This window comes from Macrosteles quadrilineatus, unplaced genomic scaffold (genome assembly GCF_028750875.1).
Source record: "Macrosteles quadrilineatus isolate MER2022 unplaced genomic scaffold, UCM_ALF_1.0 Scaffold_2__2_contigs__length_208266976, whole genome shotgun sequence".
Classification (NCBI taxonomy): domain Eukaryota; kingdom Metazoa; phylum Arthropoda; class Insecta; order Hemiptera; family Cicadellidae; genus Macrosteles; species Macrosteles quadrilineatus.
Window position 1 is genome coordinate 159,656,717 of NW_026542595.1, and position 16,426 is coordinate 159,673,142.

The 16,426-nt window shown below is 37.1% G+C and overlaps 2 protein-coding genes across 2 annotated transcripts in view; both read right to left on the reverse strand.

The window, feature by feature from the left end:
* Positions 1-16,426, reverse strand: part of LOC128985962 (calcium uniporter protein, mitochondrial) — a 301,746-nt gene that overhangs the window by 25,311 nt on the left and 260,009 nt on the right. The gene's annotated exons all lie outside the window — the stretch shown is intronic.
* LOC128985960 (uncharacterized) lies at positions 6,621-13,729 on the reverse strand. The gene is made up of 3 exons (XM_054405973.1): positions 13,642-13,729; positions 11,991-12,092; positions 6,621-11,579 (listed from the first exon to the last, which is right to left on the reverse strand). The coding sequence occupies exon 3, from the start codon at positions 11,577-11,579 to the stop codon at positions 7,809-7,811; it is 3,771 nt and encodes a 1,256-aa protein (XP_054261948.1). The 5' UTR covers positions 11,991-12,092; positions 13,642-13,729; the 3' UTR covers positions 6,621-7,808.

The window sequence follows — 16,426 nt, forward strand, 5'->3', positions numbered from 1 at the left end:
GCCACACCAGCAGCCCCACCTGTCAGACTTCCCAATGCACTAAGCCCTGCAAAGATTGGCAGCAATGGTAGCACACCTCCTGACTTGGGAAGTGATAGAATCCGTGATCTACGTCGTAAATGACTGAACGCACTACGCCTCCCTCTCTTCATAGATCTGATGGCGTTCAACGCTGATGATGCTGCCTTTGTTATGTGTTTTCTACTCCCTCTGTTTAATATTCCACCTCTGCCAACAAGATGCATTCCTGATCCCCGCACAGCCGTCCTTGCTTGTCGTAATACATCGGAAAAAGTAAAAGGTTTAAGTCTTCTGCTGCACTTTCTAGTGGTGCCTTTTCTTTTTCGTTTTAGCGCACTTCCACCTCTTGCTGTGCCCCCTTTGGCTAACGATCCCCTACCTAACCTCCCTCGATTTCTTCGCCTAGTCTGCCGTCTCCTCCTCCTCCTGCCTTCGGTTGTTCCGGCACCAAGCTTCAATTTCGCGTTCATTGCGCTTGCAACAGCCCAGGAAGCGAGCCTCTCACCAATAGGAACACCTTTTGTTTTGAACCTTGCCCACGCCTCGTTTGCTAATACTCTGTCAGCAGTGTGTCGAGATGAAAGATCTTTGCTCTTACTGTAGGCAATATCGTGTTGTTTACAAGCTTGATCCAATAGGTTGATTCCTTGATCCTTCTTTTCCAACCTTTCCTTCAATCTTGTACCAGGTCCACAAAATTGGTATCCTCCAGGCAGGTGAAGTTCTAGCGGAAGAGAGTTTATAGCACGATTAAGCAGACCACATCCTCTAGTGATCCTACGCATACTGAGCAGGTCTTACAAATATGAACACCTTATATACGATTCTTCATTTCACTTTTGTCCCCCAGTGTGTGAAGATGAAATTTAAAAAGCACCGTGACACTTTTGTTGTGGACAATGCTGTGGAAAAACTCATTCAATCCACTTCGGATGGAATTAAATCCAAAGAAGTGAAAAAACATAGTGAACTCCTTCCTCAATCCATTCGAGGCATCATTTGTGGTCCATCTAACTGTGGAAAAACAAATTTGATGTTTAGCCTTTTGACTGAACCAAAGGGATTAAAGTATGCTAATGTATATGTGTTTAGTAAATCATTGCTGCAACCTAAATACAAGATGCTTGAACAAATAATGCAAAACCTGTCATGTATTGGTTATTTTTCATTTACCAACAGTGAAGATGTTCCTAATCCTGATGAAGCTAAAAAGGACTCAATAATGATATTTGATGATGTGGCCTGTGATAAACAAGACAATATGAAAGCATACTTCAGCATGGGAAGACATAGAGATGTAGATACGTTCTACTTGATCCAGACGTACACGCGGCTCCCTAAACATCTCCTTAGAGATAACGCCAATTTAATAATTCTTTTCAAGCAGGATGACTTAAATCTAAGACATGTATACAATGATCATGTTAATAGCGATATGACTTTTGATCAATTTAAGTGTTTGTGTCACACCTGTTGGAACAAACACAAGTATGGATTTGTAACCATAGATAAAGATTCCGAAATCAACAAAGGTCGTTACCGTTTAGGTCTTGATACCTATATAGTCGATATATAAAGGGCTCCTTTCAGCATTAATACACTAAACGTTAATCAGAGTGACAGTGAGAGGATGGAGAAGTATGGCAGTGCTCCGATGGCTCTTAGAGCTCCCAAGAAAAGAAAGCTAAGAGCGAAACGAGTAATCCGACGTATAGTGAAGAAATATCCAATACCAAACTTGAAGGAGCAGAACCAAGACAGTGCTAACAAGCACGAACATATAGTAAAAAATGAACTACTTAGACTAACAAATGCTGTGCGTAAAAAGTTTCAACAATTGAAGCATAATGCTGATTATGTTGAGAGGTTGTTAGAAGTGCAAGCTAAACCCATAGTCAAACCTCTGCAAGAGACAGTAGAGAGACGTTTGAAGGAACAGCAGTACTATTATAAACCTGTTAAAAAAGAAGAACTAGACTTTGTGGTTAAAAAAGATGATCAGAGTACAACTATGGATAGAACTTTTGTACAAGATGAAGAAAAGGAGGATGACTTCAATAAGTCCTTAGATGTGTCTACTCAAACCATTAAACCCAATCAGCTGGATACGTATTTAAAAAGGCTTTCCAATCCTCAAACAAAAGATAAAATGGACACGACTTATGGTGTTCGACTTGATGGAAGGGGTAATACGACAATTGGTGATTCTAGAATAAAAATTACAAATTCAAAGATACAGGTAAAGAATCACAGCTTTGAAACAACTCCAGGACTCCTTGAATTACTATTCATGCAGGTTCCTGATAAGGATATAGTAGAAAGGCAGGATTTGACAGTGTACAAAAAGATCCTTCAAGACACCAATGCACACCGACAGATGTATTCTGCTGAAAAACCTGTAAATGCAAATAGGGGCAAAAAGTACTTAAGCGTAATATCGGTACTTTTTCCACCAAAGCAAGGCATGACCGTTACAACACCGGAACACGCTAGTGGAAGTGGTATAACTGTTGACAACGTGGACAGGTACACATCTGATGTGAATTTACTGGTGAAGCGACTTAAAACCTTGGTTTTGTCACAAGAAGCCGGTCACAACGCTCATAGCGAAGAAATAGACTATATTATAGAGTTGCTTCAACTAAACGGTATTATCGCTTAAGTGTTCATAGGTAATAAAGGCATTATGAATAAAAGAAAGAAGACAATGTCAAGTCAAGCAGATGCTGCCAAGAGAGGTATTGTTAATGAGTTACACAAACCAGCTAGGAAAAACTTTGTCAGAAGAAAGGTTTTTGTTCGAGGTATTGACGATTTGTGGCAAGTCGACTTGATAGAAATGATACCTTACTCAAAAGCGAATAAAGGGAAAAAGTATATCCTAATGATAATTGATGTTCTTTCAAAGTATGCATGGGCGGTTCCTTTAGACAACAAAAAAGGGAAGACAGTGGCCTCAGCTATGGAAAATGTTTTGAAAAATAGTGGAAGAATACCACAAAACATTCAAAGTGATCTTGGTACAGATTTTTATAATAAAGAATTTAAATCCTTAATGCAACGTTTTGCGATAAATCATTTCAGTACATTCACCCATTTGAAGGCCTCTGTGGTAGAAAGGCTGAATAAAACGATTAAAAATTGGATGTATAAGGAATTTGCTGTACAGGGAGATTATAGGTGGCTAGACATGCTTCCTCGTTTAATTTCCATGTACAATTCAAGGCTACATCGGACAACAGGCATGAGACCACGAGATGTTACATCGTTTCACGAGAGGGCATTGGTGAGGAAATTAAATCAAAACAAGGTACAAGGGATTCCAAAGCTAAGAGTCAATGATAAAGTCAGGGTTTCTAAGTATAAAACTTTGTTTGAAAAAGGTTACACCCCAAACTGGAGTACTGAATTATTTAAAATCATACGAGTGCGAAAATCTGTCCCACCAGTGTACTACCTGCAAGATGAAGAAGGGGACATTATCAAAGGGGCATTTTACGAACCAGAATTACAAAAGACAAATTACCCAGATACGTATTTGGTTGAAAAGGTTATAAAGCGCAAAGGAAACAAGATTTATGTCAAATGGCTTGGGTTTCCCTCACGCTACAACTCGTGGGCTTAAATAGTATATTAACCTGTTTCTCCCATCATTCTGGATTAGATCTTGTTATTGTAAACATATATTGTACAAGCTATGATTAGAAGACACATTATAGATAAGTTTGGACATGCTTTGTATCAAGAACAGAAGCATCACTTATCTGATGACGAAGATGATGCATATGTGATAAGTGAAGATGGATCAAAGAGGTTTAGAGCTGCAGTGGAACCTGACGTATCACGACAAAAGGTGTCTAAAGGCTATTTAAATCGTTTCTATGTGAACAAAGACGATTTGAATGAGGTGGAAGGAAAGTTAAAGACCTTTGTTGTTAGCCTCAAAGAGGCCCAGCAAGCAGTTAAGGATGTAAAACAATCAATAGTCTCCATAGAGGGTTCTATCAAGACCGAGCTAAAAGACATAAAGGAGAATCAGTTATCCTATCACGATAGACTAAACAACTTAGAAGAATCAGATGGGAAATCATCACAATTAATTGCTTCCTTGGATAACAAACTAATAAAGCTAGTTGAATCAGACGAGAAAACGTCTGCATCTTTATTATCTTTGGATGATAAGCTCAAGAAGCTGAAAGACTCGGATGAGAAAACGTCTACACATTTGTTATCTTTGGATAGAAATGTCAAAAAGCTGTTTGAATCAGATGAGAAAACGTCTGCATCTTTAGTATCTTTGGGTGATAAGCTCAATAAGCTACAAGACTCGGATGAGAAAGTTTCTACATCTTTGATGTCTTTGGATAAAAGATTCAAGAAGCTACATGATTCAGACGGGAAACAATCTAAATCGCTAGTATCCTTAGATGGAGAGGTAAAGAAGCTGCAGGAATCAGATGAGAAAACATCAAAATTATTAAGGACCATTGATGAAAGGCTAAACACGTTGGATAAATCAGATGCCGAAACTTTAAAATTTTTTGCAACTATTGATAGAAAGCTCACTGCATTACTTACGACAACAGGATTATCTATCTCTTAAAACTTCTAGCATGTATAAATAAATGGAAACCTGTCTAGACTTGTTGTCAAAGCCTTCTTTATACAACAACGTTATGTAATCGCAAAAAAGAAAGAGATCCAAGAGGTTCAATGGATTTGTCCTTGGCGCTCAGCATCCGCCTCGTAAGGTCAATGATCGTACTAAGACCTGTCCAGACCTGCAAATACACTGCATATAAAACCTAGAACTGGTTTGCTGGTTCAGTCAGTATGAACGCGTCAGTGAAGCGGTCGGCACCAGTTCCACGTAAAGATCTATCGCGAGTGAAACGCAAACGTACTAAAGCTCCCCCTATACCCCCAGTGCATAACGTAATATACTCCGATGTAAATACTATGGACATTGACCAGCTTCTTGCATCTCTAACTGGTGAGACTCTACAAGACGTATCTGATTCTGTACACACAACAGCAGGTGCAAGTGCGATCCAAGCGAATTACTATACCCGCGAGTGTTCAACAGTTTGCAGTGAAAATGGTAATGCAGTGGAAGAGGATGAGGATTACGATTCAAAGGAAGTGGAAGAGTATCGACCGGAACAGCCGTCAATCGTACAACAGAAAATACCAGCCCACTCCAATTCGGCAAAATCTGGCACACGCGCCAGGTCGAGCCAGGTTTTTCGTCAGAAAGGTCATCAAGAAAAACTTCATGCCTCGATTTTGCCATCACTGTCATCACAACTGCCACCACCGCCGCCGCCACCACCACCACCACCTCAACGTTCGCAACAACTATTATCAAATACATCAGCACTTAAGCTATCTACGTCGCCGACCACACTATCGACTTCACCTCCAGTGTCATACGTGTGTTCTTCTTCGACGTCTACTTCAACACCTGTGATGACAACATCTGTGGTGAGTCACTCTCATAGTTCACACAAAGCAGCTGTGCGTTCTAACCAGCAGTCTAACTCATGGGAACCACGTCTTTTACTCAGACAGATTTACAAAGTTGCAAGCCAGGCTCATGCGGTTGTTGGTCTTGATTCTATTAAAGACTTTTCTCCTTCTATTTGTTTAGTGAATAATGAAACCTCAATTGAATTGACATTTGAAGATCTTTTAAGTCTGCAAAGCTCTACAGTTCACCACTCTGTCAACAACTTTTACTCCAATGAAACTCCATTCAATCCATTCTATCTACATACAGTCATATTGGAACCCAGACCAAATGGATTAGTATCATTTTGTAACTATCGTCTGAGAAATAAGCCAGTTAATCACAATTTGAATTCTGTTACGCTTTCGAGAGCTTCTAGTGAATCTGATATTATTCGACAGACTCCCAGAGTGGTTCTACAAAATGATGGATGGATTTCTTTAAAACGCTTGTTCCCATCCCTTGAAAGCTACTTTAATATCCTACTTGAAATAAACCCAACTGTGCAGTTTCTGATCTCTCGTTACACACGATATTTTACCAAACACTATAAGGTAATGGCCTTGCTTTCTTCAAACACTACAAATGACTTGACTTCAATGACTTTGGATAAACAACTCGTTCGACACATTACAAGTGATTTGCCACGTTTACTTTCTGACTTGAATGAAAGGAGGTTGCCTGCAGAGACTCAAGATTTTTGGTATGAACGGACTGCACTCAGGACATCAATGATGCCGTGGATAGACAGTGAGGTACGCCGCTTTTGTGCAGCAAACATTACCGAAGCTGTGATGGAGAACTTAAAATACTTGTCAAAATGGTAAAGAGAAAATTGCTGTATTCAATGTATCTTATGGTAATATATTTGTATTACAAACTTTGATTTTCTTTATTTGTTTACCCTTTCCTTCAGCTAAGCTAGCAACAACACAGTAGAGGATTGACTTTACTTTTCTTAGCATCCATAGCAATAATACTTTTTAAAGTAATTTTTCAGAGGGTGTTTGGAAAACTTTTAAATAATGGGTTTAGCAACAAACAAAGTAGTCAAGTTTAACATAAGTTTATTTGAAAGATAAATGCTATATAGATAACACCAACATAACAGGTAACCATAAACATTTTAGATGTGTTTATTATATACAACTCTAGCGTTACATAAATGTGTTAAGATTAGTAAACATGTAATAGTAAAACAAATACAGATCGAAAAAGGTTGTTAGTACATTACAAAATATTCATGAAATGTGCACAATAATATACATGTGTTAAATATCATAATGCTAAGCATTATCTTACTTTGTTATATCATGTTATTAAGTTATATTTTAGCTATATACTACTAGAATTCAGTTCTCAAGTAGATAAACAACTCTTATAGAGTATAGACAACAAAAAGGCATGAGTTCATCAAATTATTTTACAATAGCTAGGGTTTACAATAAAACATAATATATAAACAGAAACGCAAAAAACAAACACAGTAAACGTGAAATTGTATGGTTAAAAAAAACAAAACTTGACCAACAGCCTCATTGTTCAAATATGCTGGACTAGCGTATGTCACTCTCTATACGGATCATAAAGTTCTGTACGGTTAAACATTGTCACTGGAGATGCGGGGCTGTCTTCATCACTATCATGTAACATGTTGTTATTGTCTCTACAGTCAAAGTAGTTTAGAAATGTAAACAATGGTCGAAATACACAGTAGTCACACCAGTTATTTTCTTGTTTAACCACTGCATCAATTAGCCTGTTAGAGTTAACTTCAAAATGCTGTACAACATGTACAAATGCCAACCCCTTTTCGTGCCAATAACTTTGATAGTCAATATCATTATCGTCTTTTAGTGTAAAAAGGTTAAAAAAGCAGCCTCGACAATACTTCATAGGACGTTCTGTTTGTATTGTTTCATAGTAGTCCACATTTATATGACAATTATTACCATAGTAATTTCGACTCCAAAACTCTGGTTCCTCCAGAGGATGGTTCATGAGCATGACAAACTGATAACTATCAATTTGCATAAAGTCGATATCTCTAAACTCATAACTTTTTATTAAATCTCTGTTGACTGTTGTAGTTTTTATCCAAGTCCGTTTAATAGAGCTTCTCAACTCTGTGTGCATGAGGGAAGGGAGTATCGAAAACATTTCGATATCCTCGATTCTTTCGTATTCTTTTTCATATGGAATAGTACGGGCAACGGCATCCATACTCAATGAATACAACATTCTGACTACTCCTAAAGAGTGCTGATCAACCATCGAGCTAAGACTGACTACAATCATATTCTGACGATCCTCCATCGTCATTTTGACGAGCTCGATAATGCCCATACGCCAAAGTTCTAATTTTGTCCTGCAACACTATGCGTTTGTTATCATTGGCTGACAGAGAGAGTTTATCAACTGTTCTAGAGGTGAGTTGAAATGTCTTGCTTCTTATCTGGTTAAATGTCGCTCTGTACTGTTTATCTTCAAACAGTGCCTTCTTGTAGTGATCAAATGAAATTTTGTTTTCGACATAGCGTTTGCTTATTCCCTTACACTTTTTCTTTGCCGTTGTCTGTTGGCTGGAGTTGAACCTGTAGCAGTACATTTTACAACGCAATCCTACGTACTCAAATAGCTGTCTTCCTTTGCATTCATCCTTAAATGTGCCTATTTGAGGAATCGCTCCTTCCAGCCACAGCTCATGCTCCTTGGGATAGCATGACCTATCCAGTACATCTCCCAATCTTTCCTTCAATTCATTATTTAGGTTTAACTTGGTAATTATGGTATATAATAGAGAATCAGTATCAGAATAGTTAACATACACTTCAAAGTCTGGCGGAGCTAGTTTTTTCTTCATAACCATATAATGAAACCAGTTCATATGAACTTTTGCTTTGTCGAGAACTACTGAACCAACATAGACTGGCTTGTTTAATACTACCTTTTGTCTTCTTAAATGTACCGCGATCACACCATCAGCGATAATGCTTCTGTCAACAAATCTTGCTTGACGTGACAGCTTCTGGAACGCTTCATCAGAAGTTACTATTCTAATATCTACACGATTGCGCACGTTTTCTAACGTCTTTCCAAACACACTATTATTCATAAACTTGTAGAAATTTTTGGAAAACTCATTCGTAGATTCAGCTCTTAATGTGGTGTTTTTGTCGATGAACTTTTCCATCCACGGCGACTGGGAGAATCGCAACGCTCTGTGAACTTTTGTAATTTTCAAGCCTAATTTGACTGCCTGCTGGAACACTGTATAGTGAGCGATATAGTGTTTTTTATCTTCAAGCGTAGCAAGTAGTTTTCCCTGATTATCCACATCTTTTTGTTCTGGTAGAATGGGGAAGTCGTTCATTAGATCGTGCAAGTGCTCTGGCACTGTGACATCACATTCTAGTAAAAGTCCATACGGCGAATCTTCAGGTAAGTTTGACCAATTAAGATCATCAACATCATTTACAAACTCAAAATTTCCAGTTGGAAGGTGTTTTTTCATTTGGCTTCCATACAAGTTTATGCAGTCCAAATACAACATATATTTGGTTTCTTTGTTTGGATCATAGTCTTCGCTGTTCTCTAAAAGTGGGTTGTTGGCTTTTTCATAGCGGTGGCAGCATTGTACCAAACCGCCTCTAATCGCACTTTCAAACATTAAGAAATGGTCATAGTTCGTCAACAATTCCAAAGTTACACCAGTCATACGTAGCATACTCTGCCATGCTAGACCTGGCGCTGTAAATGAATGACAACAGTCAATGTTATAGGTGGCTACACAGTTTTTGCGAAAGCATTGAATTATGTCCATTAAAAGACAAACATCCAATAACAGATAAAAATCATGGTATTGTCCAAAATTTTTCATTTTCATTGTATTCCAAGTGTGTTGGGCATGTTGATATTCTGCATCCGTAACTTCCGAGTCATTGAGGGCATTGTAAAAGCTTTCACGTGGTGGCAGTGCTTCCTCACTGAATACAGCAAAGTCTTTTACATAATCATAGGGATAAATCCCTTTTCTTTGAATCAACTCCACATGCTGTTCTGGCACAAGTTTGGACGACTCTACGAGTTCCGTCGGTGTGAGATACGAAGCGAGATTCGCAAGGCTGTCCGCCATTAGGCGAAATGAATCCAAAAACCTAAGCCACATCCTCCCAATCTTTATCGATATACTGATGAATCTTTCTGAATTACTAGGGATCACTTTTATTTCGCTGTTGGGTAATACTGCCAAGTTCTTAATAATGAATGCTTCGTCGTATGAAGAAAGGTTGTGAAAGTATATTGGTATGAAGTTTGGAAGTTGACAGCGGGTGTTACACAACGAGCACAAGGTATAACGAAACTGACCTGTTATATGGTCGTGGTCCCGGCATTTCCTTGACTGAACCAATGTCTCATCAAATGCTATTTCACACAGCTCGCAGTTTGTCGCTTCATCATGCTGTTTCTGTTGTTCATCATTTAATGCAATCATGCTCACATTTTTAGTGTACAGCTTTTCCACTTTTACAGCTAGCTCCTGCATTTGTAAAAGGAATTCTTTTGCAGCCGATTCCGATCTGTGTATGTAGGGTGAGGTGTTTATCTCAGCTTCCTCTAACAGCTCTTTGGGAAGGTTACTTGCTACGATATAAGCAAACGAGTTCGCCTCGTGCCGTTGATAGGCATTGTCTGTCGAGGGAACTGGATATAGTGTTGATTCGAAGTCAGCTGTGACTACAATTGGTACTTCAATTTGCATCTCGTAGCTAACAAATCTAAGTTTGCTTTTATGCTGCTCCGGCAAAATCACTTCACTTGGTTTTGATTTTCCACAGAGCATTAAATGTTCACTCAACCAGTGCTGAGGTGTCGGAACACAGCGCCTGTTTTCTTTAAAGGTGCTACACCTTTTACAGATTGTAATTTTGTTGCTGCCTTTTGTAATTTGTGGCTGCATAAGCTTTGTGAAATTCAATATTAACGTAAAATGAGCCTCTCCTTCATCATTTCTAACGAGAAGGAGATCAAAATGGTCTTGCTGCTCATCAACTATCCTGAGTGGTGTAATATGGGCATTTTCGTCCAGTTCGAAGATGTTTACGCTAGTGTTGATGTTTTGTTTTTCAAATTTTTTCATTTGTGAAATGGGCGTTGGAAATGAAATACCATCAAAGTTGTAATGTGTTTCACACTCCCTAAAGCTATGCTCAGTAAGCACTGAGTCATAACGTATATTAGGTAGACTTTTGGCTAATATACAATACATAAAACAACAATCATTGCTGTTTTTTACATTTAAAATGCATTTCCTTTTAGCAATTTTTGGGGGCAGTGGCAGATAGCCACTTCCAGCAGGCAATGCATATGAAAATTTGCTTAGTCTAAGTGTGAGGCTCTTTACCTCATGCAAAGTCCATCCACTGCCTTTCGCCTGCGCTTCAGACTCCTCACGAAGCAGTTTGCTGGCGTCCTTCTTCAGCAGCTCTTGTAGCTCATCACAGGCGCTGTGTATAAGCCTCGACGTGGTCTTGAAGTTCATAAGTTCGCAATGTCCTTCAGGATGGCAGTAGACGGCCTCCAGTACGACGTTGTACTTGAGGGATTTGGTGACACGCAGCTCATCTTGTAGTATATCGAGCACCACTTCGTTAGCAGCTTCAATAAATGGCGGTAGGTCCTTGTAGAGGTTTTCATTATTTTCTATAACATAGTCTTTGGCTGATTGAAGACCTTTTTTTAAATACCACGTCAGCCTTGTTGTTGAACTTGTATGTGATGATGGACTTGACAATACACTAGTCACAGGACGCTTAGTCACCTTTGGAGGTGGTAGTTTTCTTTTCAAGCCACTGCCACTGGGTACTGCTTTAATTTGCTGTGGAGGTGTCTGAATTGCTGCCTCGTGTGTCTCTCGTCTGTTGTCATTGTTGCTCGCTACTGCTGATGTGAAGTAGTCGTTCAACGCCAAACACATTTGCTGGTGACGGCTCCTTGCGGATGCACTAAGGAAGTAGGCTTCTCGACAGATGGCACATTGTAGATACATCTAAAACATTAATTTCAAACATTAAGTACATTGCTCATGGTCTGCTATAGTTCTATTATATTTGGTTTGAGATTGTTTACGTTAAGTTTTAGAAAAAATACATTAATTTTTAGCACTTACCTATTTTATTATTTTAATTTAAGTTTTATTGCCTATGTTATCATGTTCAGCATGAGATTTTACAATTCAGATTCTTTAAGCTCATATTACACGCATTTTGTCTTTAGTTGTGTGGATTTCTTGCAACAATGAATGTTGCTTATATAGCTGCATGGTTTAGTGTAGTTTTTGCTAGGACAATATGAGGTATTAAGGGGCTCTTTACATTCGACTATATTAAGTTGTAAGCTCTCAAATAATTACTAAACGTAGTACCAAGAAGATATAAAACTGATAGGGCTTTCTACTTACATTGTTGTAGAAGTTTTCACAGCTAGACTGCTCATTGAAGGTTTAACATCTAAGCGGAACTTTGCAAGACGGCACGTGGGGAATGACTGCTCACTTCTAGCGCTGTAAATGTAAAAATAAAGTGTCAGTTGTCATATATAGTAGTTTCGTCAATACCAAAAATAAAGCATACTCCTTCCTAAGTAGATTTTTCATCGTTATATAACAACTGAAGCCAGTTAGTTCTATCCACTGCATAGATCGTCAAATCAAAATCAAAATATCTTTATTCACCATCCATACTTGATTAGTGTCAATATGTTATATTTAAAACGTTTGTGATATAAGCTTAAAATATAATCACACAAAATTTATATTAACAATATCGAAATACCGAACAAAACTTAAGTTACAAAGTTTAGTTTTAAGCATTCGTGTTTTTCTTTACAATTTTTTTTCTTGCCAATTTAATAATTTTAAACTTTGTTAATGCGAATAAAGTGATTTTTTCATAGCCAATAATGCATTCACTAGTTATCTAGCCTAACAATAATGCGGAAATCATAGAATTACACATGGTAGAGAGATGGTTGTGTCTGCACTAGCAAACAGAGACAGCACTCAAGAGTTAGACACAAAGAACGAGCTTTAAAGTTGCTTAATCTATGCATATACTAAGCTACAGCTCTAAAGACAAAATCTACACTCATTTCTAAGCATGATTTATTTATTTATTTTTCTTATTTTGCTAGCTTAACTTATGACAAAAAAAAATGCGTATATGCAAGTTTTTCTAAAATAATCCTACATGCTTGCTAAGTTCATAATACCTAATGATTTTTCTTTCTGATAGATATTAATTCGTTTTTTTTTAGTACGTTTTCTTTCAAAACATTGTAGTATAGAAGTGTTCTTAATTTTTTCTATAGGGTATATAGGTTAAAAATCATTTATTAAGTAATAAAGACTAAATAGTGAACATATATATTTTAATAGATATATAGTTAAAAGAAATATTTATTGACTTTTATTTATGTACCTACATCCCTAGTCACTAGAGTACTTTATATTTAATAGCTAATTATTTGAACAAGGAAGAACCCTTAACCCTTGGCTAGCGTCATGATTTGTCCAGTAAGAACAATATTAAATGCAAACACACACTAGCGGATTATTTATTTCTTTTTACACAAACTAGTTCTTGGTGACATTTGAAATAGAATGTTTGTATTGATTTGAGAGAAGAATATTTCAAATTGTATATAGTATTGATTAAGTGTATATTCAACATATAATCATGCGATAGCCAGAGATTGTATAATTAATCTATATTAATCGTATTATTAGAAGTTTATTTAGTCATATTTATTTATTGAATATATAATTGGTTTTTAAAGATCAACGTATTTCTAATCAAACAGATTTTTAGACATCTTTTAATATTCTAGCTACATACTTCACTTCAGATTTCTAATTTAACGAGCATTACCACGTTTTACAACACTCAGATTTGACATTAAATAATTGTAAATAATTTTGTAAGTTTTGAGTCTAGCTATTTAACGTTGCTCTTATGGTAAGGAGAGCAAGGAGTTATAGGAAAAGCTTAAATCTAATGGTCTTTTTAAAATCCTAGCAACTATATTGCAAACTACGATATGTTTGTACTTACAACTATGGAGAAGATGTTCTGGCATCACACAAGCGTAGACGACTTCGACTGATGCACGTACTGCCCCGGACGCACAAACTGACCGAGGTGCACGAGTTACTCACAATGCAAGCTGGAGTCGAATACAACTTTGCAGTGCCAATGGGCTGCTTTTATACAGTTTGTGTGAGGTCAGTGATTGTGGGGAGCCAGGATTGCTTATAAGCGGCATAAGCGTACATAGCTGCACAGTTCTCTGCACGCAACCGAACAGGTATGTCTCGTGTGCTTATGCATTAACTGTGAGAATAATCTTACTTGTATGATCTTTTAGTTTGTATATGCTTATTTAGCTTACACTTTTCTACTACTACTATAGCTCCATAATTGTATTTTCTAAGAGTGCTAGTTGTATATTCTTATTTGTTGCTGTGCTGATATTTGTTTTGCGTTAATGCATAATGATGCATTACTCTCATACCCTCCACTTACTCAAGGTTTCCCCCCTTTGTCTGTCCCAATATGTGTTTTTCTCTACACTGCTGCGTTTGCTATACTGTCTTGGTACTGCCTACATGTTATACTGACTAATATTTCTACTACTTGTTATATGAAACGGTATTCCTGACACATGATACAAGATAACATTGATTACAATATATCCATATGTTGTAGTGTAACAGTTTTGCTACACATTTAGCTATTTAGAGCTATTTGTAATATGTATATAGTTGCGCTACGATGGACTGCTATGTGTATGGTATTACACTCTACTAATCGATATATGCAGCGATATACTTGTTACAATCTGCAAACCTTACTTGTTATATTTGTATATTCTAAGTGCAACGGTTTTTCTATACATTTAGCTGTTATTACTAAGCTGTTAAACGTTTTATATGTATCTAGTTGCCCTCCGTTGCGCTAATATTTCTATGATATTACGCCTTGCGTTATATGCTGTGACATACTTGTTTCACGCAGCAATCTTCAATTGTACTATTTATGCTGTAGTGCTCCAGTTGTTTATGCATTGTCTATTAATGCTAAGCTAGTTAACTCGATAAATTTTCATTATATCAGTACTCGGCCTATAATATGGCATACTATTAGTACGACTTTTAAAACAGGATATTTTTTTATAGATCATAATCATGGCCCTAGCAGCAAAACTCAACACCCTGGAGAAAGGACCATACCTCCCTAAGATCGACGTTTCGGCGCTTACTAACAAAGAGGGCTACTCCATTGTGGCAGGGAGGGCAGTAAACACCAAATACGGAGCGTCCATCGTCCTAGACATCCATGTGCCAGAAAAGAGTGCCGACTTCTGTATATTCTTACCAAAGCGGTTCAGCGAGGCGTTGAGTTCAGATGAACTGAAGGAAATCGCTGAGAGCAAGGCATATCGGCTTCAATACTTGGGGATGAGCGGGAACTCTCCGAATATAAAAATTTGGAAACAATAAATGTTTGATATTTGCTCACTGAATACGTATTTAGTTTATTCAGTCCTTTTTTAGTCTTAAGTACTGTATGTAGATGTAGACATGTGTATTTTACGCAAGCGTTACTTAACTTAGTGTCAGCTCTCTAGGTCAGACAGGTTGCGCTGAGTTGCATTCATGACCTAGTGCGCCGAATTGAAAGTGAATTCACTTTCTACTGCAATCACTTGTACAGCCAGCCATGACATTCACCTCGCACTTATACTCGCAACAGCGGGCTGGTAATTACACCTCTGCTGTAACCTCTACTTGTCTGCTAACCAATACTTACATACTTCTTATATATACGGTGCTTAGTGCCTACAGTCTACACAAACTAACATACAGTTTTAACCTGCACAAGTCGTCGTCGCTCGCTCGAGGACAAATCGCCCCCCAGCCCACACTCGTATACTCATTCCCAACATCGCAGTCACTTTTATTCGCCGGAGAAAAAATCAGGCAACCCTATCTACTACTAGTTGATCTTTAAAAACCAATTATATATTCAATAAATAAATATGACTAAATAAACTTCTAATAATACGATTAATATAGATTAATTATACAATCTCTGGCTATCGCATGATTATATGTTGAATATACACTTAATCAATACTATATACAATTTGAAATATTCTTCTCTCAAATCAATACAAACATTCTATTTCAAATGTCACCAAGAACTAGTTTGTGTAAAAAGAAATAAATAATCCGCTAGTGTGTGTTTGCATTTAATATTGTTCTTACTGGACAAATCATGACGCTAGCCAAGGGTTAAGGGTTCTTCCTTGTTCAAATAATTAGCTATTAAATATAAAGTACTCTAGTGACTAGGGATGTAGGTACATAAATAAAAGTCAATAAATATTTCTTTTAACTATATATCTATTAAAATATATATGTTCACTATTTAGTCTTTATTACTTAATAAATGATTTTTAACCTATATACCCTATAGAAAAAATTAAGAACACTTCTATACTACAATGTTTTGAAAGAAAACGTACTAAAAAAAAACGAATTAATATCTATCAGAAAGAAAAATCATTAGGTATTATGAACTTAGCAAGCATGTAGGATTATTTTAGAAAAACTTGCATATACGCATTTTTTTTTGTCATAAGTTAAGCTAGCAAAATAAGAAAAATAAATAAATAAATCATGCTTAGAAATGAGTGTAGATTTTGTCTTTAGAGCTGTAGCTTAGTATATGCATAGATTAAGCAACTTTAAAGCTCGTTCTTTGTGTCTAACTCTTGAGTGCTGTCTCTGTTTGCTAGTGCAGACACAACCATCTCTCTACCATGTGTAATTCT